The sequence below is a fragment of the Megascapheus bottae genome, chromosome 6 (assembly GCF_031878675.1).
Source record: "Megascapheus bottae isolate mThoBot1 chromosome 6, mThoBot2.hap1, whole genome shotgun sequence".
Taxonomy (NCBI): Eukaryota; Metazoa; Chordata; class Mammalia; order Rodentia; family Geomyidae; genus Megascapheus; species Megascapheus bottae.
The window spans coordinates 59794331-59816364 of record NC_143514.1 but is presented as its reverse complement, the minus strand read 5'-3'; the positions used below and the strand labels follow the sequence as shown (position 1 = coordinate 59816364).

At 40.0% G+C, this 22034-nt stretch overlaps 1 protein-coding gene and 1 pseudogene across 9 annotated transcripts in view; one reads left to right on the top strand and one right to left on the bottom strand.

Annotated features, from left to right (window-relative positions):
• Macf1 (microtubule actin crosslinking factor 1) overlaps nucleotides 1–22034 on the top strand; it is a 372611-nt gene that overhangs the window by 125931 nt on the left and 224646 nt on the right. For all 9 annotated transcript variants that reach the window (XM_090335129.1, XM_090335123.1, XM_090335122.1 and 6 more), the window contains exon 4: nucleotides 18161–18222. In XM_090335129.1, the coding sequence (XP_090191255.1) occupies nucleotides 18161–18222 (62 nt within the window). The remainder of the gene's footprint in view (nucleotides 1–18160; nucleotides 18223–22034) is intronic.
• On the bottom strand, nucleotides 12967–13734 carry LOC150062057 (nascent polypeptide-associated complex subunit alpha pseudogene; annotated as a pseudogene).

Below are 22034 nucleotides of genomic sequence, written 5' to 3'. Positions count from 1 at the left end.
GATTTTTTTTATTAAAGCATTTATTAACATTGATTTTTACATCATATTTTTTTTTGTATGTATATGGTACCAAGGAATCGAACCCGGGTCTTCGTGCATGCTAGGCAAGCACTTTAACCACTAGGCCAAACTCCCGGCCCTTTTACATCATATTTTAAATGACAAGTTTAACAACAAGTGTTCAAGGAGGGAATCTATTTACAATCACTGGGACTTAGTATTTAGAACTTAATCAAAATTAGGCTAAGGGTTTGTATGTCATAGAAACATATTAATTTATGAAATAAAACATTATGTCTATAGAGTCATAGGTTTTTATGTCTATATAGTTATGTTTATAGTTCCATTATGATGTCCATGGCTTTGGGTATGCAGTTATTGAGTCCTCGCTCTTGTACTCTTTGGATTTAATAGCCACATATTAAGGATACCAGACGCCTGAAAAAAAGTCATTTTTTAAAAAGTCTCTGGTATTCTGTTTTATTGGCAAAAGTAGATTGATAGTAATTAATTTACTAAATAAGTAATTTATTCTGTGTGTATATGTTGTGGGGTCTGATGGTGGTGGAAAGAGTTCAAGTTTCAGTTATAGACCACCTGGGTTGAAATTCTTATGTGATTTTATAACTGTGTTTTAGTATTCCCTTTAGACAGTTCTTTTACTTTGAAAATGTAGTTTGGCCTGTGTGTGTGTGTGTGTGTGTGTGTGTGTGTGTGTGTGTGTGTGTACATGCACGTGCATGTGCTTGTTTTCATGTGCACAGAAAGGTGGAAAAGTAGTCATTGGTAGTGATTGATGAAATCAGATTATATGATTCAAGTAAGTGGTTTTTACTGCCACATTTCCAAGTCACCATCTCTTTAGCAAATGTAAACAGGATGTACAAAGGCATTGCAGTTTGTACTGAAATCATAGAATAACTTTAAGACTGGTATTTACAATTCTAAATATTTAAAAAGCTTAAAAGCAGCTGGGCATGGTGGCTCACACTTATGATCTTAGCTACTCAGGAGGCTGAGATCTGAGGATCACAGTTCAAAGCCAGCCCAGGTACTAAAGTCCATGAGACAATCAGGGATAACACCCAGGCCCAGAGTTCAAGCCCCACAACTGACCAAAAAAAACCCAAAACATATTTAAAAAGCTTGCTGACGCTTAGATTCACTCATTATCCTTAAAATTTCCTACAGTATAGGAGTCTTTTGAAATTTTCTTTGCTTTATAACTGTTGAAATAACTTCCTTCCCCTCCCATCTTGTCTTCTGACTGTAGCCAGTGATCTAAACAGCTGTCTCTGTCACTCTTCTGCATAAAATCCAGAGTTCACAACTGTTTGAAGGGCAAGTTCTTTATCATGACATAAAAAAGGGTTTTTATGATCTGCCCTAGACCTAGTTCATGAGCTTCATTTCCTGTCTTTGCCAACAAACCCCATAGATTTCTGCCAGAAATGTCTACATCCTCTTTCAGCTGAGCTGTTTGGTGTTTGTCTTAAAGGTAAGCAGTTACTTGCCCTTTGACCCTGGAAAGTCTTTCTTGACTAGTGCTAAAATGTTCCTCTTCCTGATCATATAGCACTCTTGGTACTACTTATTCAAATCTGTATTACCAACTTGCTCGGCGTCTCTTTCCTCTGTAAGTAGACAATATTAGACTAAGATCTTTGAGAATAGGGACTCCTTATTTATCATAGCATCTCAAGTCTGAGAAAAAGAAGGTATCAGTCATTATTACTTGAAGAAACAAAAGAATTAAGATAGCAGTAGGCATAAGCTATAGCAGGAGCCATATCCTGTTCATGTATATTTAGAGGGCTTGCCTTGGTTTTGTGTGGCCTAATGTGGATACTGTATATTGTTTAATTGAATGATATAGATATAATGAAAAATAGTATATTATTTTTTTTTGCCAGTCCTGGGCTTGAGCTCAGGGCCTGAGCACTGTCCTTGGACTTTCTCAAGGCTAGAGCTCTACCACCTGAGCCTCAGCACCACTTTCGGCTTTTTTCTATGTATGTGGTACCAAGGAATCGAACCCGGGTCTTCATGCATGCTAGGCAAGCACTTTAACCACTAGGCCAAACTCCCGGCCCCAAATAGTATATTATTTTATTAGTAGTATAGTGGAAACACATTGTTTCTTAACTATAAAACCACTCAAATGTATCTTACAGTTTTTCAGAAATATTTGAAATTTTTCTGTTTATAAAAGGACACATTTTTCTTTATAAAATGAAAGCTTTGAAAAAAATGATCTCTTGCCAGGTGTGGTGGCTCACACCTGTAATCCTAGAAACTTAGGAGGCTGAGTTCTGAGGATCAAGGTTCAAAGCCAGCCCAGACACAAAAGGACCTCATACTCTTATCTCCAGTTGGCCTCTAGAAAATGGGAAGTGGGGCTTGGCTCAAGGGTAGGGAGGTAGCCTTGAGCTGAAGAGCTCAGGGACCACGCCCAGGCCGAGTTCAAGCCCCATGACAACACCCCCCCCCCCCCCAAATCTCATCTCTTAAGGTTCTTCTAATTTCTAACCAGCCAAATTATTCTCAGGCTAGACCACATGAAGTGTGACCTGATATTATATCATTGCCTCTGGCAATTCCATAACACTATGGGTCATATAAAACTAATTCTAAAATGAATTAGTAATTATTAATAATTATTATTTGTCTTTGCTCTTGCTGATGCTTTATCACTTGTGTCACACTTTTAGTTTTAGCTTCTTGCTGGTTAACTGGAGGTGTAATTCTCTTGGATTTGTTTGCCTAGCTGATCTTGAACCTCAATGCTCAGTCACCTGAGTAGCTAGAATTACAGTTGTGAACCACCAGCTCCTGGTTAGCATTAGATGTTTTAATTGTCCTTTTGCTATTCTATCCCCTAATCCCTTTTTTCATAGTAGAAAGACTACTGAAATTAGAATCAGAAGTCAGTCTTTTTCTGACTCTTCTGCTTATTACTATGTAAAGTTGGAAGGGGAACTTAATTCCTTTGCGGGGGAGGGTCATGGGGCTTGAACTTTGGCCTGGTCGCTGTCCCTAAGCTCTCTAGCTCAAGGCTACTGCCCTACCCCTGGGGCCTGAGTATTGTCCCTGAGCTCTTCAGCTCAAGGCTACCTCCCTACCCTTGAGCCAAGACCCACTTTCCATTTTCTAGTGATTAATTGGAGATAAGAGCCTTAGGTCCTTTTGTGCCTGGGCTGGCTTTGAACCTTGATCCTCATATCTCAGCCTCCAGAGTAGCTATGATTACAGGCATGAGCCACCACTCCCAGCTGAGGGGTACTTAATTCCTATGGACTTCAAATGTCTAGTCTGCATGAGAAGAAAAAGGGCTAATACCTCTTTTAAGTTTCTAAGATTCCAGTTGCTCCAATAGTTTAGAATTGTGGTGAGAGGTTTAGTAAAACTGTATTTTTGTTGTTAACTTATATTTATTATTATTATGCTTAGAACTTTTTTTTTTTTTTTGTCAGCTGTGGGGCTTGAACTCGGGGCATGGGAGCTGTCCCTGAGCTCTTCAACTCAAGGCTACCACCCTACTCCTTGAGCCATAAGGCCATTTCTGTTTTTCTGGTGATTAATTGGAAATAAGAGTTTCGTGGACTTTCTAGTGCCTGGGCTGGCTTTGAACCTCAATCCTCAGATTTCAGCCTCCTGAGTATCTAGGATTACAGGTGTGAGCCAGTACCAGTCTCCTTACCTTCCCATTTTCAAATATGCAAATAAACACATATATAATATACCAGATTCCAAAGTAAGGTACAGTAACAACACGAGATAAACCTTGAGGGAAAAAGAAGAACAAAGAAATAGCTTCACATAGTACATTAAGAACAGCAATCACAATGATAAACCTCTTGTTTTCATATCCTGGAGTTCATTTCACTTAACCTGTATGGACACATGTACATAGTTTTTGAGCTATTATGATCCTCTGTAGGAGAATTCTAAATGTATACTAATTGTTACAAATGAGGGAAACCATGGGGCCTATGTTTCTTTGGATTTGGTTTACTTCATTTAATATGATTTTTTCCAAGTCTCTATTTCCATACAAATGGGGCAATGTCATTCTTCCTGATGGTACCATAGAATTCTGTCATGGGGCTTTTGCTCAAGGCTAGCTAGCAGTTTACCACTTTAAGCCATAGCTCTACTTCCAGTTGTCTGGTGGTTAACTGGAGATAAGGCTTGTCTCCCAGACTTTCCTGCTTGTACTGGCTTAGAACCTTGATCTTCAGATCTCAGCCTCCTGAGTAGCCAGGATTATAGGTGTGAACTATAACACCAGACTTTAACTTCTATTTTCTCATCTGTATAATGGATTTACAATGCTGTGCTGAATTTTGTTCATTTTAATGTGAGTTAGTATCTGTGTAGCCTCGGTTTGCTTCATATTCCAAGTTTCTTGCCTCAGCCTCTTGACTGCTGAGATTATAGGTGTGCACTACCACACCAAGCAAGGGAATATATTAGAATTATGAATATATTAGTAATTGTCTCATTTAAAGAATGGTTTTAGAATTTGCTTTATATATATATTTTAAAATTATTTCTGGTCCTGGTACTTAAACTCAGGGCATGTGTTCTGCTCTGAGCTTTTTACTCAAGGCTAGCACTCTACCATAGCTTTACTTTCAGCTTCTTGGTAGTTTGAGATAAGAGTATCATGAACTTTCCATCAGGGCTGACTTTGAACGGCAATCCTCAGATCTCTGTCTCCTGAATAGCTAGGATTACAGGATTACAGGCATGAGCCACCAGTGCCTCCACTTAACCTTTTTTTTTTTAGATTCCATTTTAAACAAGAAGTTTATTTAAACAACAAGATGCTTGACTTGAAGGGAAAATTATCTAGGATTTTTTTTTTTTTTTTTTTTTGCCAGTCCTGGGCTTGAGCTCAGGGCCTGAGCATTGTCCTTGGACTTTCTCAAGGCTAGAGCTCTACCACTTGAGCCTCAGCACCACTTCCGGCTTTTTTCTATGTATGTGGTACCGAGGAATCAAACCCGGGTCTTCGTGCATGCTAGGCAAGCACTTTAACCACTAGGCCAAACTCCCGGCCCCTAGGATTTTTTTTTTTTTTTTTGGAGTAATTTACTCCTACTTAAAGACAGATTTGCCCTACATGTAACAGCTATGTACAAAAAAGTTATAAAATTGTCCTTGGTTTTACAATGATAAGTGAAAACATTAAAATTCTCCAATCAAACAAGGTATGCAAGGATTTTTGTTTTTTTTTTCTTTTTTGTTAAAACAGGGAGAGCAAAAGAACTTACTGAAATATAAAGATAAAAGCTGAATGAGCATGCCACTAATAGAGAAGGGGGATATTTTCACAGAACCAGTATTTTTCCCCATCCCATCTCCATTTGATGTCAATCAAAATATACCGTTGGCCATTTAGTTAAAAAAAGAAAAAGAAGGAAAAAAGAAAAGCAATATGCTTGTGCACATACCAGTTACTCTATGTATAATAAAAGAATAGAGACAACTATACTGTAGTAGTCAAGTTGCAGTTTTCTAATTAAGAATGTATTCTTGGTCTATAAGAACAAAGTTCTGGAGCAAAGTAACAGGTTCCTTTTATTAGTAGATACCTCCTGTCTGCTGCTGGAACATATAAATTGTAACTTCATCCTCCATTTCCATCTGTGCAGGTGTATCTGATTCATTGATTGGCTGCCCATCAAATCAGAATCTGATCTGCCTCTGACAAACCCTGTTGTTCACAATATGCTTTCATTAGTTTACTAAGTGGTGTATGCCTCTTAAATTGCACCACAGAACCATCCTGCCTTCAAATTAATATGATTATTTTTCTCAATTTTGACTCCTTCCTTGGGCTTTTTGCCACCCATTGCTAGTGCTGAGTCTCCTCAGATGTCGCTTCACAAAAGAGTCCACTCAACCTTTTTAAGATGAGTGGTAGTAGCCAGATTTAACTTTTCCTACCTGGACTCTGAAATGATGAGAATAGTCTACACAATCACTATGCCAGCCCATTTCTTTGGAAAATTAAGAATTGACTGTCTTGTTCTCCTATTGGTAGCTTCCCCCCTCCCCCCCCTTTTTTTTTTTTGCCAGTTCTGGGCTTGAGCTCAGGGCCTGAGCTCTGTCCTTGGACTTTCTCAAGGCTAGAGCTCTACCACTTGAGCCTCAGCACCACTTCCAGCTTTTTTCTATGTATGTGGTTCCGAGGAGTTGAACCCGGGTCTTTGCATGCAAGGCAAGCACTCTATCACTAGGCCAAATTCCCAGCCCTGGTAGCTTCCCTTTTGAAAGCCAGGACCTACTGAGAACAGAAGGAAAGACCTTGTTTGAATCTTGAGTAGCTTCTGAGGAAGTAGGTTCTATTTGGCTGCCAGGGAAATGATGAGAGGATGTATTTGGTTAACTTTCCTAAACTGTACAAGTAATGATTATATTGATTTTTAGAGACTGCAAACTTATTTTTTATTTCTTGAAGTTGTTTCATGTATTCATTTGGAGAGATGTGCTCTAAATCTCTAGTCAGTCATAGTTGGAGAATTTTCTTTCTTAACTTGCCCAAGAATATTCTTAGGAAGAGCTATTGCCAGATTGGTTATTGAGATTTAGATTTCGCTCAGAGGCAATAGGATATAATAAAAGGCAGAGCCTTGGAACTGGATAGATAAATATGTTACCTTGATTGAATTATTTAATCTTTTATTTCACAGTATATTTTATTGCTAGAATAGAAACATTAATGTCTTTTTTTTAGAGAATTGTTGCAATTCAATGAAGTTGTATTTAAAGCTCTTAGCACATTATCTGTGAATTGTTACAGTAGATGCTGTTTGCTCAGTTGATTTTTTTTTTTTTCCCAGTTGTGGGGCTTGAGTTCAGGGCCTAGGCACTGTCTTTGAACTTTTCTCAAGGCTAGAGCTCTACCATTTGAGCCATAACACCACTTCCAGCTTTTGTCTATGTATGTGGTACCAGGGAATCAGACCTGGGTTTTCATGCATGCTAGTAGGCAAGTACTCTACCACTAGGCCAAACTGCCAGCCCTGCTCAGTTGATGTTAACTTAAATTATTACTTAGATTATTCTGTGTTAGAAATTGAGGTATTAAAAAAAAGGTTCTTAAACTCAGGGAAATTCAGTTTGACAAAGGAAAAAAAAGACTAAGTATTAATTCAGAAATGTTCCTTTTCTATTTCTAATGCATTCTTTTTACTAGGGCAAGATATCTTCTAGGTAACTCTCCAAAACTAAGGAGTGACTGATAAGGTAGACACATTGTGGACCACTGTCACTGGTTACTAGGGTAGCAAGAGTTTAGACCAAGTTAGATTAAGAGAGCTGTGAGGCTGACTTTGTTAGTAAGCAGGAATAGGATTATTAGCAGTTAGCAGGCAGGAACCACGCCCAGTGGGAGTGAAGGAAGTTGTCAGGTGACAGAGGAGGTTACAGAGTTTGATTAAACTCAGTGTCCAGGTAGACAAGGTCTTGTTTACATTTTTTCTCTTTATCTTGTGGGATAATCCCTAGAACCTTGCTTTTCTGGTTGCTTCTCTCCTCTCCTCCTGCCCCTACCCCCCTTTCAAGAACAGGATTGACATTAGTATTAGTCTAAAGAAGTCATTCTATTTAGGGAGCTAGGGCAGAGGGCCAGTGATTAGGCCCTTATCGGCAGCAGGGCCTCTATCAGTGGTGAGGAGGACTGGAGCATGTATTCTGACATCCACAGAGGCCCTGCTTTTCTGTCCCCTGTTTGGATCAGAACTGTGAAGAGGCAATAGGTTGGGCCTTTTGAATGGAAAAAGCTGTTCATTGTGTTTTTTTCAACATTCCACTGTCTGGTACAATTAGCCAAGACTGGGAAAACAAATTGGACTAACAAGCAAGCAGTCTTCCACTGATGGATAAAGGGATTTCTGACACAGCTGAGTTAAGTGTAAAGACAAATTGGAAGAGTCTGGGAAGAGAAAGGTTTTGAGATGTAGTTTCTGACTGGATGAGGGGAAAGAATGGAGCAGCAAGCAAACAGTAGTTCTGAAGCTGATGAAATCTGCTGAACTAATCTCTGTGTGAGGCTGGCGGGGGCTGGGCTGCTTTGGAGGGTAGATAGAACCTTTAGAGGGAGATTGTGATTCTTACCTTGGGGAAACTGTAAATGTGGAGAAATGAATCCCCTTCTGAATCTAGGAATGTCTTGTCAGTGGACAGCATGGGGACTTACTCCTTTGTAGTTTCTACCATCGCGAGACCTCAGATGGTTAACACGTTAGATGTACATCTGCCTGAGAAGAGGCAAGCCAGAGGAGCAGGTTGTTGGGCAATGGATGCACTGTTCTTGACTTGGCAGTACAGCTTTTTTTTTTTTTTTAAAGCTCACCAGCTCTTCTACACTCATCTAAGATTGACCAGGTTATAAGCGTCTGTTCTTCAAATGGAGAATAACCCCAAACCAGCATCTTGTCTGCCCAGTACCTTGACTGCAGTTTTGTATATGAAGTGTCTATTTCAGCTGCTCTGGAAACTTGAGTTGCTGCCCTTTTTGAATTGTGTGCTCTCTGTCTGAAGACCTGTACCTAATTTTTGAAAGTGCTTGAGGGAGGAGCTTGTTCTCTGACCTCAAAGGAAGAAGGAGGTCAGCAGGAAGTTGTGGGTGGAGCCACTTCTCTATTCTGCTCTCTGTTCTTCGCTCACAGCCTTCGCTGTGTCTCTGTTCACATCATAGACTCTGAGAATCTACAGAGTTTCAGGTACTATCTAGAGACTCTTTGGGATCCGTTCCTTTAGGTGGGTCCAGCTGACTCCGGGCACCATGTGGCCCTGTTACCAAGATGAACACGAGTTCAACGCCCACCTGGTTTGCCGCATGTGCTGCATGGGTTAGTATGTAAAAGTTTTCCCTTGTCTGGGCCTGAGGATCCTAAATCGCCCTTGCTTTGTTTTGTTTTTGACTCATAGGAATGCACAGCCTTTGAAGCCCCACAATCATTACAACATGTGAGCTTGTTAAAATGTGGTGTGGAAGGGACCAGGGTTCCCCACTTCCTGGGGAACTTCTTTCTCTTGTAGTGACTGCCAGTTCAGACCCCAAGCTTTGGGTGTGGGAGTTATTTTTATAGAAACTGAATTCACGCTCATGCTTCTGCTTGTGTCAGGAAGTTGCTTTTAAGTATGTTGTATAGTGCTGAAAGTCCAGAATGTATTTTTAGCAGAAGTTGGTTGGTTCATTGGTTAGTTAAGAGAGTCTACTTTGGAGTAGCAGTGGAAGGGAGGAGTCATGGCGTAGGTTTCCTCTTTGGGGCCTATTGCTAATTGTTTTTTGTTGTTGTTGCTGTTGTGTCCCTCCTCCCCCACTCCTGTCAGTTGTGGAGAAAAGAAAAAAGACTTGAAGACAGTCTTAGGACAGGCATTTACTGAAGAGTTAGAGGCTGGGAAGAATGCTTAAATTAAGTCTTCCTTGACAAGAGAAGAAGATTCATTTAAATAATGTTCTGTAACTGTGAGCAAGTGACTTAATCTTTTTGGCAATAGATTTCTTGATTATCAAATTGAAGCATACTTCATAGGATGTAACCATTCATTGGTTGTGGCTTGAAGCATCAGTTTATCCATCTTCTCAAAGAAACAATAAAAAAGTAAGAGAAATACATGTTTTCATAAAGCTAAAATCACTTGAACAATTGTTCTTTAGCTGAAATTGGCCCTATTACTTTAAAATGATGTTGCTTAGGTACTTAGTACTGCCAAATACTGAAGTGTTTTGTTCTGGACACAAGGAAGGGTGATTTTAGTGTGTTTGCTGTCTTGCCTAGCTTTTTTATTTCCCATTTCATTGTAATTTCCTCTCTGGGACCAGAAAGGTCATCTGCATCAGAAACGGTTTAGAGATAAACTTTGGAGCCAGAGGGTTCCCTATTTTGTAATCTACAGAGAAATAAAAGAAAGTTTATTTTTATTTAAGTATATGTTTTATTTTTCAGTATGAATTCTGGGGCTTGAATCCAGGGCTTAGGCACTGGCCTGGAGTTTCCACAGTGCCATTTCTGGCCTTTTCTGTATTAGTTTATTAGAGATAAGAGTCTTACAGACTTACCTGCCTGGGCTGGCTTTGAACTGTGATTCTCAAATCTCGGCTAAGATTATAGGGGTGAGCCACCAGTATAGCTTGAAGTTTATATAAGTTTAGTTAATTAATTATTTTGGTACCTACCTGGGGCTTAAACTCAGGTGCTGTCTCATAGCTTTTTCTTCAATGCTGAGGCTGAAGTATGTAACCCACAGCTCTACTGCCATCATTTTTGGTTGTTAGTTGAAGAGTCTCTAACTTTTCTACCAGGGTTAGCTTCTAACCTCAGATCTCAGCTTCCTGAGTGGATAAGATTACAGGCATAAGCTACCAGCACCTGGTAGAATCTTATAATTTGTTATTTATTTTTAATGCAAAGGTGATATATAGAGGAGTTACAGTTACATAAATCAGGTAATAGGCACATTTCTTTTTGAACAGTTGTCACTTCCCTCGTTTTCTCCCAATTCTTTTCCTCTTGAAAACCCTCCCACCCCAGTATTTTTATTGAAAGTTTCAAGGCAAAAATCACATACCTAACAGCTCCTCCTTCCCCATTTAATTTTCTAAAGACCTTGAAGCTAGATAGTTAAGAAAATGAGTGTTGGTAAGAACTCTCTTTAGACCCCTACAGACAGGGCAGACAGTTTTACTTAATAGCTATACAAACTAGGAAAAAGACTTAACCTTTATGGAGTCATCATGAGTAGTATATGCTATTAAAGCATTTAGCTCCGTGCCTCCCACATAATAAGTTCATAAATAGTCATAATAATATGTGAAGTATAATAAAACATCCAGTGCTAGTCATCAATTCTTCTACAAAATCTGACAGACCAGTATACGCCTGGTTTGCTGGAGTGAGGACTCCTTTGGACATTATTTACTTTTTTGTTTGGGCTATTTCCATGGCCATGAGTCTGACCCAACTCTGCCAGCCACAGCCATGTGTCTTCTTTCTGAAAAGGAAGTCTAGCTATAGAGCAGTGGCTTTCTTCAGAGATGAAACTGTTACTCTTAATTTGCTTGAAATCACACACACACACACACACACACACACACACACACACACACACACACACACACACACCCCCCAGCTGATTGCAGTGGCTTACACCTCTAATTCTAGTTACTCAGGAGGCTGAGATCTGAGGATCAAGATTCAAAGGCAGCTCAGGCACTAAAACATCCATGAGACTCTTATCTTCGATTAACCACCAGAAAACTGGAAGCAGCACTGTGGTTCAAGGGGTAGGGCGATAGCCTTTAACTGAAGAGCTCAGGGAAAATGCCCAGGCCCAGAGTTCGAGTTCCACAAACAACCAAAAAAAAAAAAAAAAAACCAAACCCTCAGGTAACTGATATGGCTAGCTCATAAACTGGTATTTAGCAACCATTGGATAGTCCAAACTTCTAATTTTATAGATGATACACAGGCTTAAAAAGGAAGGGGAAAGTATCACAAAAAGGTTAAGAATCATAGACTAACAACTGGGAAATCCAAGTTACAGATTTGTTCTGACTTTGTATGACTTTACTTCAGTTTTCTATTATCTTATACCTTAATTTTTTTGTCAGACATGGGGCTTGAACTCTGGGCCTGGGTGCTGTCCCTGAGCCCTTCAGCTCAAGGCAGCTGCCCTATCCCTTGAGCTTCAGGGCCACTTCCGGTTTTCTAGTGGTTAATTGGAGAGAAGAGTCTCAAGATCTTTAGTGCTGGGCTGGCTTCAGCTGGCTTTGACAATCCTCAGATTTCAGCCTCCTGATTAGGATTACAGGCGTGAGCTACCATGCCCCTTCCCTTATTTCTGATTCCCTCCCTCCCTTCTTCTCTCTTTCCTTACCCTCAGTTTGGTCCTGCCCTGAAGGGACTGAACTAAGCAACTAAGCAGGAGCTCTATAATCCTTTTCCTTCCTCCTTTCCATTCCCCTTCCCTGTCTCTTCTCCTTTCCTTCCAGTCTCCCTCTCCACCACCCCTCTCTCTTTTCTTTCCTTGGATTTGAACTTGGAACCTCAAAGTTTCTAGGCAACACTCCACCACTTTAGCCACTCCATCACTTGCTTTACTTTTTCATGTAGGGCTTTTTGTCTAGGGCCTTGTCTCTTCATACTTCTGCCTCCCAAACAATTGGAATTAGGGAAGTTCGCACTACTAGATCTTTCCCCTATGTTTCCTGATTCCTTATAGTTAAAAGAATTGTTATTAATTTGTATTAGGTTTTTCTAAGAAATAAAGTTTTGTACTCAAAGTCTAAAGTTCTTCTAAAATCTCAAGCAGCCTTCATTAAGACTTTACTAGTCTACACCAACACTTGATGATTCAAGTGATAGTTTGCACATGTGTCTTTCTCTTGATTATATAGGACTATTTTGTGTTCTCTTCGTAATCATTACCTGGAGGCAGCACAATGTAGTGGTTATGAGTCTATGATTTAGAGTCTGTCAGATTTGGATTTAAATCTCATTTCTACTATTTACTGTAAAAATTTCTGAGCCTCAATTTGGTTAAATGAAATGAGAATGTATACTTAAATTATATTGTATTAAGTTAAATAATAAGATGCAGGCCTTGCTGCCTTGCTTGACACACAGTAAATGAAGTTTCATTGATCTTATTTCCCAAAGGAGACTTAAAGCTTTTTAAAGAGTTATTTTAAATGTTGATATCACTTTACTCTTTTGCTAAACACATTTTAATTGTTGTATCTTCAGTGTAGCCCATTTCCTTTGAGCAAACATGGAAGCATTAGTGATACAGTCTTCTGGATCCAGATGTGGCAAGAATAGTTTAGGAAAGCTGTAGAAAGGACGTCTGATTAGGAAAGCAGTCCTTTAACTGTTATTTAAGATCACTTCTTTTTTTTTTTTTTCATCCAACAAGAAGTCATAACTTTATTAATGATAGAAATAGTACAAATTTCAAACCAAGCTTTAGTTACCCTCTTAAAACACAAACACACAAAAAAAGGGTCCTTGTTTTCATATGGTTACATTGTTAATTCCATTATAGCATTTACAATATCATTATTCTTCAGGGCTCGAGCTGCCTTTGCTCTTGACCCATTTGCTTGTGACATGACCAATTCTATGTCCTTAACTTCCACACCTGCTTCATCAACCTCTTCCTCTTCACTCTCCTCTTGTACAGTTGGAGTCTGTGTGTTTTCTTGAATGTTTGAGACAGCTTCTCCTTGAACTTTGAATTTCTCAGCAGCTGCTAACTGTGCTTGCTGAGATAAGTCTTCAATCTTGGCTTCCCCAAAAACTATGTAGGTATCTGAAGCTGGGCTCTTGTAGACATCGGGTTTTGTTATGACAAAGAGGATATTCTTAGATTTCCGGATAGTGACCCTAGTAACTCCTGTAACTTGTCTAAGACCCAGTTTGGACAAGAAGGCCTTTCAAGCCTTCTTTTCACTCCGACTCTGTTTTGCTTTACTGACTGGTTCTTCATCAATTTCTGCTGCTGCCGCCAATTGGGCTTGTTGTGTGGTTGCTTGTGTGGAGTCTTGTTCCTCGAGCTCTGGTACTGATTCATCACTGTCAGATTCTGTTCCAGACCCTGTCTCAGCCTGAGGCTGTGGCAACTTCTGCTCTGTAGCAGGGACGGTTTCTGTGGCTTCACCGGGCATTTTGTGCGAAGGATGCGGAGCCAAGATGGCGGCAGAGAGAGAACTGGCCAGTGCGTCTTAAGATCACTTCTTAGTCTGACTTTGAAAATATCATCTTAATGTGCCCTTGATGACAGAACTCTGGCACATCTTGAGCCATCAGTATGGATTTGTTAAGAATGAATACCTAGCTGAGCTCTCATGGCTCACTCCTGTAATTCTAGCTACTCATTATTGTAATTCTAGCTGTGAGCATTTCTAGCTACCCAGGAGTCTGAGACCAGAGGATTGAGGTTCAAAGCCCGCTTAGACTGGAGTGAGGTGTGAGACTTTATCTCCAATTAACCAACAAAGAGCTAGGCTTGAGGTTGTGGTTCTAGTGATAGCACATCAGCCATGAGTGAATAGCCATAGGTGTCCCCAAATTCAAGCTCTGGTGCTATATGGAAGAAGAAATTTAGAGAAAAAGTGTGTTCTTTGAAATTGTTTTAATAAGGGGAAGTGTGAGATAAGGGAAAATGATAAGTGGTGTGAAGTTGCTAGAGATACACACTGGTTTGCATGTGTGGAAGTGTGACAGTAACCCCTACCCTCCTTGTACATCTAATACATCTAAAGAAAACTTAGAACTTAGGGCCTGGGCACTGCCCCTGAGCTTTTGTGCTCAAGGATAACACTCATGGATTTTCCTCCTTAGGGTTGGCTTCAAACCACAATTTTCAGATGTCAGCGTTTTGAGTAGCTAGGAATACAAGGTGAGCCACTGATACCTGGCATAAATGTTGAATATTTGAAGTTTTTTTTTTTTTTTCTTGTGGGGTAGGGGCGGCAGGGCTGGGGCTTGAATTCTTTCTGCTGAAGGCTAGTGCTCTACCATTTGAACCACTGTGCCACATCCTATTTAAAGAAATGTAAAACGTAGACTTTGGCTCCAAAGAATGCAATTCAGGTAGAGAAATGAGACTTAACGTAGAACAATTTCTAAAAATAGGTACATGCTTATTACCAAGTACATTGAGTAAACTTTTAAGTGCCACAGGCATCCAAATATTTGGATCTTAAAAGGAGGAGGACAGGGTTGAGAAAGGTGCGTTTGAAAACTCTGAAATTAGAATGATTGTAGTTGAGTTAGACAATGATGAGTCTAGTTAGAGATAACATTGGTAAGAGTAGAGATTGTAAATCCCTTTGGGTCAAAGACCAGGTCTTGTTTTTGTTTCCTTCTTGATGGGACAACTTAGTGAATAAAAAGTGTTTCATAAGGTTGTAGGAGATTTTGAATATGAAAACTAAAGAACTGGACTTGATCCTCTGGGTCCTTTGGGAGTCACTAAAGGATTGTGAATAAAGGAGTGGTTTCTACCAAGTAGTTATTCAGATTTGTTGAAATCAGCTCTCTGTTCTTGGCATAGCTCTAGCCATCAACTGTATTAAATTCTGATAGTTTTTTTTTAAATGAATTCTAGTCTTAAAATTTTAGCTGTCTGCAAGAAGATCCTAACACTTCATTACTTACCTTCTACTTTACCAGCTTACTCTCAGCAAACCTAGGCACCTTATTTTCCTTATCAAAAAGAGGTACCATGCCCCTCCAGTGCTTTAGCTCGAAATAATAGACTTGCCTTGAACTTTCCTTCTTTATCCCACCCAGACTGGTCAGTAGTTACAGGCCATCCAGTCTTCCACTACTTTATCACACAAGACCTGTGCTCTTTACATTTCTCTTGCCTTCAGTCTTAGTTCAGGCTATTAAATTATTTGGTTAATTGTTTGAATAAATGTTAGATTGAAGTTCCCAAGGAAGTAGCTGCTGGTGGCTCACGTCTGTAATCCTAGCTACTCTTGAGGCTGAGAGCTGAAGGTCATGGTTCAAAGCCAGCCCAAAACTCAAAAGTCTGTGAGACTATTTAGCTCCAGTTAACCACCAGAAAACCAGAAGTGGCCCTGTGGCTCAAAGCGGTAGAGTGATAGCCTTGAGCTGAAGAGCTTAGAGACAGTGCCCAGGCCCGGAGTTCAAGCCTCATGACAGAGTATTCTTAAAGTCTTATTTGTTCCTTGGCTTCCTCAGTGAGTTTCCTTATAACACTTTTTTTTTCCCCCTGAGAACCTTATGGCTCAGCTCTAAGTTGGCCAACTTGGCCTAAAAAGGGCTTGTAATCAGGTGGCCTTTATTAATAACTATATTCAGAAAAAGTACTGTAATCACTTTCCTCCTCAACTGAAAGTCAGTTACTTAGCTTTTGGAAGTAGCTGGTAAGGCCACCAGGTTTCCCTAGAACCTTGTCCTCATAGAAGAAATTGTTAGGTAAAGGGAATAACTTAGTAGTAGTAAAAGTCAGAAGACTTTATCTTCAGATATAAAAGAAATGAGGCAGTAGACTAAAACTAAATGCATCCACCTCTTAAAAAATACTTGTTTAAAAGAAAATCTGAACACTTCCATTTATGAATTATCTGACCTATTAAAGCTAACATGTATAATTTTTTTTTTTTTTTTTGGCCAGTCCTGGGCTTGAGCTCAGGGCCTGAGCACTGTCCTTGGACTCTCTCAAGGCTAGAGCTCTACCACTTGAGCCTCAGCACCACTTCTGGCTTTTTTTTCTATATATGTGGTACTGAGGAATCGAACCCGGGTCTTTGTGCATGCTAGGCAAGCACTCTACCAGTAGGCCAAACTCCCAGCCCAATTTAGAAATTCTTAAGAAAAATAAATAAAACCTGTGTCTTTAGAGTAACAACAACTTTGTGAAAGTAGAACTTGAGTTGTCAGGAAAGGCAGCCAGAATAATTTTTCTCAAAATACAAATCTGATAAAGTCATTCTACTATTTAAAGCCTTTCAATGCTTCCTCTTGTCTATGGGAGGATATACTTTGGACTTTTTTATTGGGGGGTCATGGGGCTTGAACTCTGAGCCTGGGTGCTTTCTCTGAACGCTTTAGCCCTATCCCTTGAGCCACAACCCCACTTCCCATTTTCTAGTGATTAATTGGAGATAAGAGTCTCACTGATGTTAGTGCCTGGTCTGGCTTTGAATTGTGATCTTCAGATCTCAGCCTCTTGAGTAGCTAGGATTACAGACTTGAGCCACTGTGCCCAGCTACTTTAGGCTTTTTAATCAGCTTATTATGAAAGGTCATGATTTTACCCATTGCCATTTTATCTAGCTGTAAGTCTGGTTGCTAACTAACAGATATCGTCATTCAGTCATTCCTAATTCTGTGCAGTTTTATGAATGTAAGTTGTTTCTTATCTTCATTAGTTCTTTGTTGACTTCAGGTCTTTTTGTTAGTGGTGTGGTCTTAGAGATTGAATCTCAGGGCCTTGCCCCTATTAGACAAGTGATCTACCACTGAGCTTCCTTCTTCACCCCTCCCATCCTCTTTTTGTGCTGACTCTGATGCTAGAACTCAGAGCCTGGACATTGTCCTTGAGCTTTTTAGCTTGAGCTATACCACTTCAGCCACAGCTCTACTTCTGGCTATTAGTGGTTAATTAGACATAAGAATCTTTCATGGACTTTCATGTGTTTTCAAACTGTGATCCTCAGATCTCAGCCTCCTGAGTAGTCAGGATTACAGGCGTGAACCACTAGCACTTAGTTTTTTCTGCTCAAGATTGGCACTACCTCCTGAACCACAGCTCTAGTTTTGTCTTTTTTGTGGTTAATTAGAGATAAGAGTATCACAGAGTTTTCTGCTAGACTGGCTTTAAACAGCAATCTTCAGATCACTGTTTTGTGGAGTAGCTAGGATTATAGGCATGAGCCACTGGCACCTGGGTGTGGCATGCATTTTTATTTTTTTTGTCAGTCCTGGGGCTTTAATGCAGGGCCTGGGTATTGTCCTTGGACACTTTTTACTCAAGGCTAGCACTCCCACTTGACCCACAATGCTACTTCTGGCTTTTTTCTATGTATGTGGTACTGAGGAACCAAACCCAGGACTTCATGCATGCTAGGCGAGCACTCTACCACTAGACTATGCTCCTGGCCCCTATGGCATCATTTTTGAAGCACGTGATTCTGTCTAATATCTAAAGTAACAACATTACTGTTTGTTTGTTTTATGGATTTTGTTGGTGGTGGTTGGTAGTATGTCAGTGCTTGGGCACTGTTCGTGAGCTCTTTTGCTCAAGACTAGTGCTCTACCACTTCCATACACAGTCCCACTTCCAGTTTTCTGGTGGTTAATTGGAGTTAAGAGTTTTACAGACTTCTGCCCAGGCTGGCTTTGAACTGTGATCCTCTGATCTCAGCTTCTGAGTAGCTAGGATTACAGGCATAAACCATCAGCATCTGGCAACAATATTGTTATAACCAAAGAGAAAAATTGTATAGGCTAAGCTTTCCTTAAAAAAAAAAAAGTCATTGTCCTGTGTTCTGTGTGTAAAGTCAACCCTTTAAAGAGATCTAGAGAAAGGAGTATGCAATGCAGAGATTTGGGAACTTGTTCCGTGCATAGCACTAAGCCAAATGCCTTCTCTGTTTCTTTTGCAGATGAGCGGGACCGGGTTCAGAAGAAAACATTTACCAAATGGGTCAACAAGCACTTGATGAAGGTAGAACTTCATATGGTCCTCTTACTGCTCTTTCCCTTCTCTGAGACAGTCCAGATTACTTGCTATGAGCATGTCCATAAGGATTTGTATAGGATTTACTCTCTCCCACCTTCCCTTCCTGTGTAATAGAAAGAGTATTAACATGCTGCTATCTCAGAAAGACTCAGGTTGAGGATACTAGAGAATGATACCTGGGATTCTAAGAACATAGCTCCTAGTTAAACATTTTTTTATGTATAAATCATTTCTTTTTCTTTTCTATTGCCCTTTCCTTGCCCTCCTCCTCTCCTTTTCTCTCCCCCCTCCCTTCTCCCTTCCTCCACCCTCTTCCTCTCCCCTTGTGGAAAGTAGTTAGTAGGATCTCAGACCAAGGTCACAAAAATGTGAACACCTACTTGTAAAATAAACACCAAAAAGGACTAGAAGTAAGACTCAAGTGTTAGAGCATTTGCCTACCAAATAAAGTACATACATCTTTTTAGGGAGGAGGAAGCAGTACTGGGATTTTTTTCCCCTGGTCTTGGGGTTCAAACTCTGGGCTTAGGTGCTGTCTCTGAGCTCCTTTTTGTTCAAGGCTAGCATTGTACCACTTGAGCCATAGCGCCACTTCTGGCTTTTTTTGTTGTTGTTTTGTAAGATAAGAATCTTACAGGCTTGCCTGCCTGGTCTGGCTTCAAGCTGAAAACCTCACATCTCAGCCTCATCAGTAGCTACAGTTACAGGCTTGTGTCACCAGTGTCTGATATTTTTGAACTTGTACTGAGAGTTTTGAATTCAGAGCTTTATGTTTGTTAGGCAGATTTTCTACTGCTGAGCCACTTTTTTCGACCCTCTTTTGGTCTGGTCTTTATTTGTTTGTTTGTTTATTTTTGCCAGTCCTGGGCTTGAACTCAGGGCCTGAGCACTGTCTTGGACTTTCTCAAGGCTAGAGCTCTACCACTTGAGTCTCAGTACCACTTCCTGTTTTTTTTCTATGTATGTGGTACCGAGGAATCGAACCCGGGTCTTTGTGCATGCTAGGCAAGCACTCTACCACTAGGCCAAACTCCCGGCCCTGGTCTGGCCATTTTTGAGATAGAGTCTTGCTTCCTATTCTGATACTACTGGGACCATGAATCACTTACTTAGACTTCTCCTTTCATAGGATGATAGTTGTTTATCATCAGTTGAGAAAAGGTCTTGTGAACTTTTCTCTTGTGCTAGCCTGGAACCATGATCCTCCTTATCTTAGCCTTCCAAATAGCTAGAATTACAGACAAAAACCACTGGTACTTGGGCAAGTATACACATTTTAAATCTTCAGGTGATAGGTTTTTACATAAAATTTTCCACCATATAATTCAGATGACATAGAATATTTCTAGAATAGCTAGTAGAGTAAATTTTTGTTGTTAAAACCAAATCAGAGAACAGGCATTGGTGGCCCATGCCTATAATCCTAGTTTTTCAAAAGTTGAAATATGAGGATCACAGTTCAAAGCCGGCCTGGGGAGGAAACTTTGTGAGACTCTTACCCCTTAATGACTAACAAGTCAGAAGTAGAGCTCTAGAGTGCTAGCCTTGGACAAATAAAGCACAGGAACCACTAGTGCCAAGGGCCTGAGTTCAAGCCTGAGTTCAAGTTGCACACACATGCAAACATACACTATCAAAGAGAGGCATGTTACAAATAGTATTGTCTACTGTGACAGGCAGATTAACATGAAATGTATGAGTTCTAGTAATTCCTGCTGCTCTAGGAAAAGCCCATGTTCTTGATCCATTCTCTTTCAAACAGGATTTCTCTTTGTATCCCAGAACAGATTCAAACTTAGAATCTTGTTGCCTCTTGGTGCTGCGATTATAGGCATGTACCACCATGCCCTGCTTTGTCAGTGATTTCTTAATTGCCACATTGACTTATATAATTTTATCTTCTTCTTACTTGATTTCTGTGTAGCATTTGACACTTTTGTCTATGCCTTGAAATCCTCTCTACTGTTGACTTGTAAAGTACTGCTTTTACTTCTTTTTTTTCATATATTTTTATTGTAATTAATAGAAGGGTTACATTATATTCATCAGATAGAAGGTGTATTACTTCACATACATTGAGACCTTTTCTCATGTCTTGGTCCCCATTTCCCTCCCCCACCTTTTTTTTGGGGGGGGGATGTCCTTTTCTGCCACTTTTACTGACTTCTCTTCCTTTAACTCACCTTTTTATGTTGATGCTCCTCAGGTCTTCATCTGTACCGTTTTCTTATCTTGTTCTCTATGTCCTGGAGCAGTGTCATTTTTATTAGTTACTAAAAATCTAAGGAAACAAGTAGTAACGGATACAGACAATCTCACAGTATCCCATCTTGATGTAGCTGGACTTTATAAAAATGAAAAAAGTTACCAGATTGTTTCTGTTTCTGTTTTTATGAGGCCTCCTGTTCTTTTCTTTCTCCTTATGTCTCACATGTTTTCCTGCATTTCTTCTCGGGCTTTTGTGTGATCTATAATGGTGTTCCTTAATTGGAACACCTTCGGAGACACATGGCTCTAAAGGCACAAGTAACAAAACGTGGTTGGAGTTTTTTGGTTTTTTTTGTCTTTCTCTTTCTTTCTCTCATCCCCATCCCCTTTCCTTCCCTCCCTTCCTTCCTTCCTTTTTTTTTTTTTTTTTTTTTTGGCCAGTTCTAGGTACTGTCTGTGGGCTCCTTTTGCTCAGGGCTAGCACCTCACTACTTGAGCCACAGTACCACTTCTGACTTTTTCTGTGATTAATTTTAATTAGAGATGAGTCTCATAAGGTGAGTGCTGGCGGTTCACTCCTATAATCCTAGCTACTCAGGAGGCTGAGGTCTGAGGATCTTGGTTCAAAGCTAGCCCAGGCAAGAAAGTCCATGAGACTCATCTCCAGTTAACCAACAGAAAACTGGAAGTGGTACTGTTGCTCAAAGTGGAAGAGCACTAGCAGTGAGCTGAGGAGCTCAGGGACAGCGCCCAGGCCCAGAGTTCAAGCCCCATGATTTGGGGTGAGGGGATGACTCACAGACTTTCCTGCCTGGGCTGGCTTCCAACTGTGATTCTCAGATCTCAACTTCCTGAATAGCTAGGATTATAAGTGTGAGCCACTGGCACTGACAAGAGTTTTCTTTTTCTTTATAAGTAGTTGTTCACCTATAGTTCAGGAAACTAACCCAAGAGATGGCTATGTAAATCACACATGGCTCCTTAGCTACTTAAGACTAAAGACTGCAAATCAGGATGATTTTCAAAGACCTGGATAAAGAAATGGTGGAGCCCTTCTTACCCCAAACAATGATGTGTGTTTCTCAGGTATTCTTAACGTATTCATCTGATGTTCTCAAGGGTATCCTTTGTTTGACATGTCTAAATATTTCTACTTGTGTACCTAGTTTTCCCAGTTTGGTGGACACCTTTGTTTAGTACTTCTGGGTATCTGTTCCTTATTACCAATTCCAGTTCCAGTGGATTGCTTCTCTCCCAGAGAGAGTGCTCAGATCTGTCATCACTATTACCTCTGCTTTTTTTCATTTTTTGCCTTGACCACCATAATGATTTTCTAACAAAGTGTTCAATAATAACTACAACAATACTGATTGTAATAGCATATTGAGAACTTCCTACTAATCATTTTATATCAAGTCTTTCACATGGGTTATTTCATTTAATCCTCTAGTGACTTTCTTCTGTAAGTTCTATTAATAGCTTCTTTTTATCAGTGAAGAAATGAGGTCTAGAGAGAGTATGTAACTTATTCAAGGTCACACTGCTAAAAGGAGGCAGAATGAAACTTGAGAATTCAGGCAACTTGGACT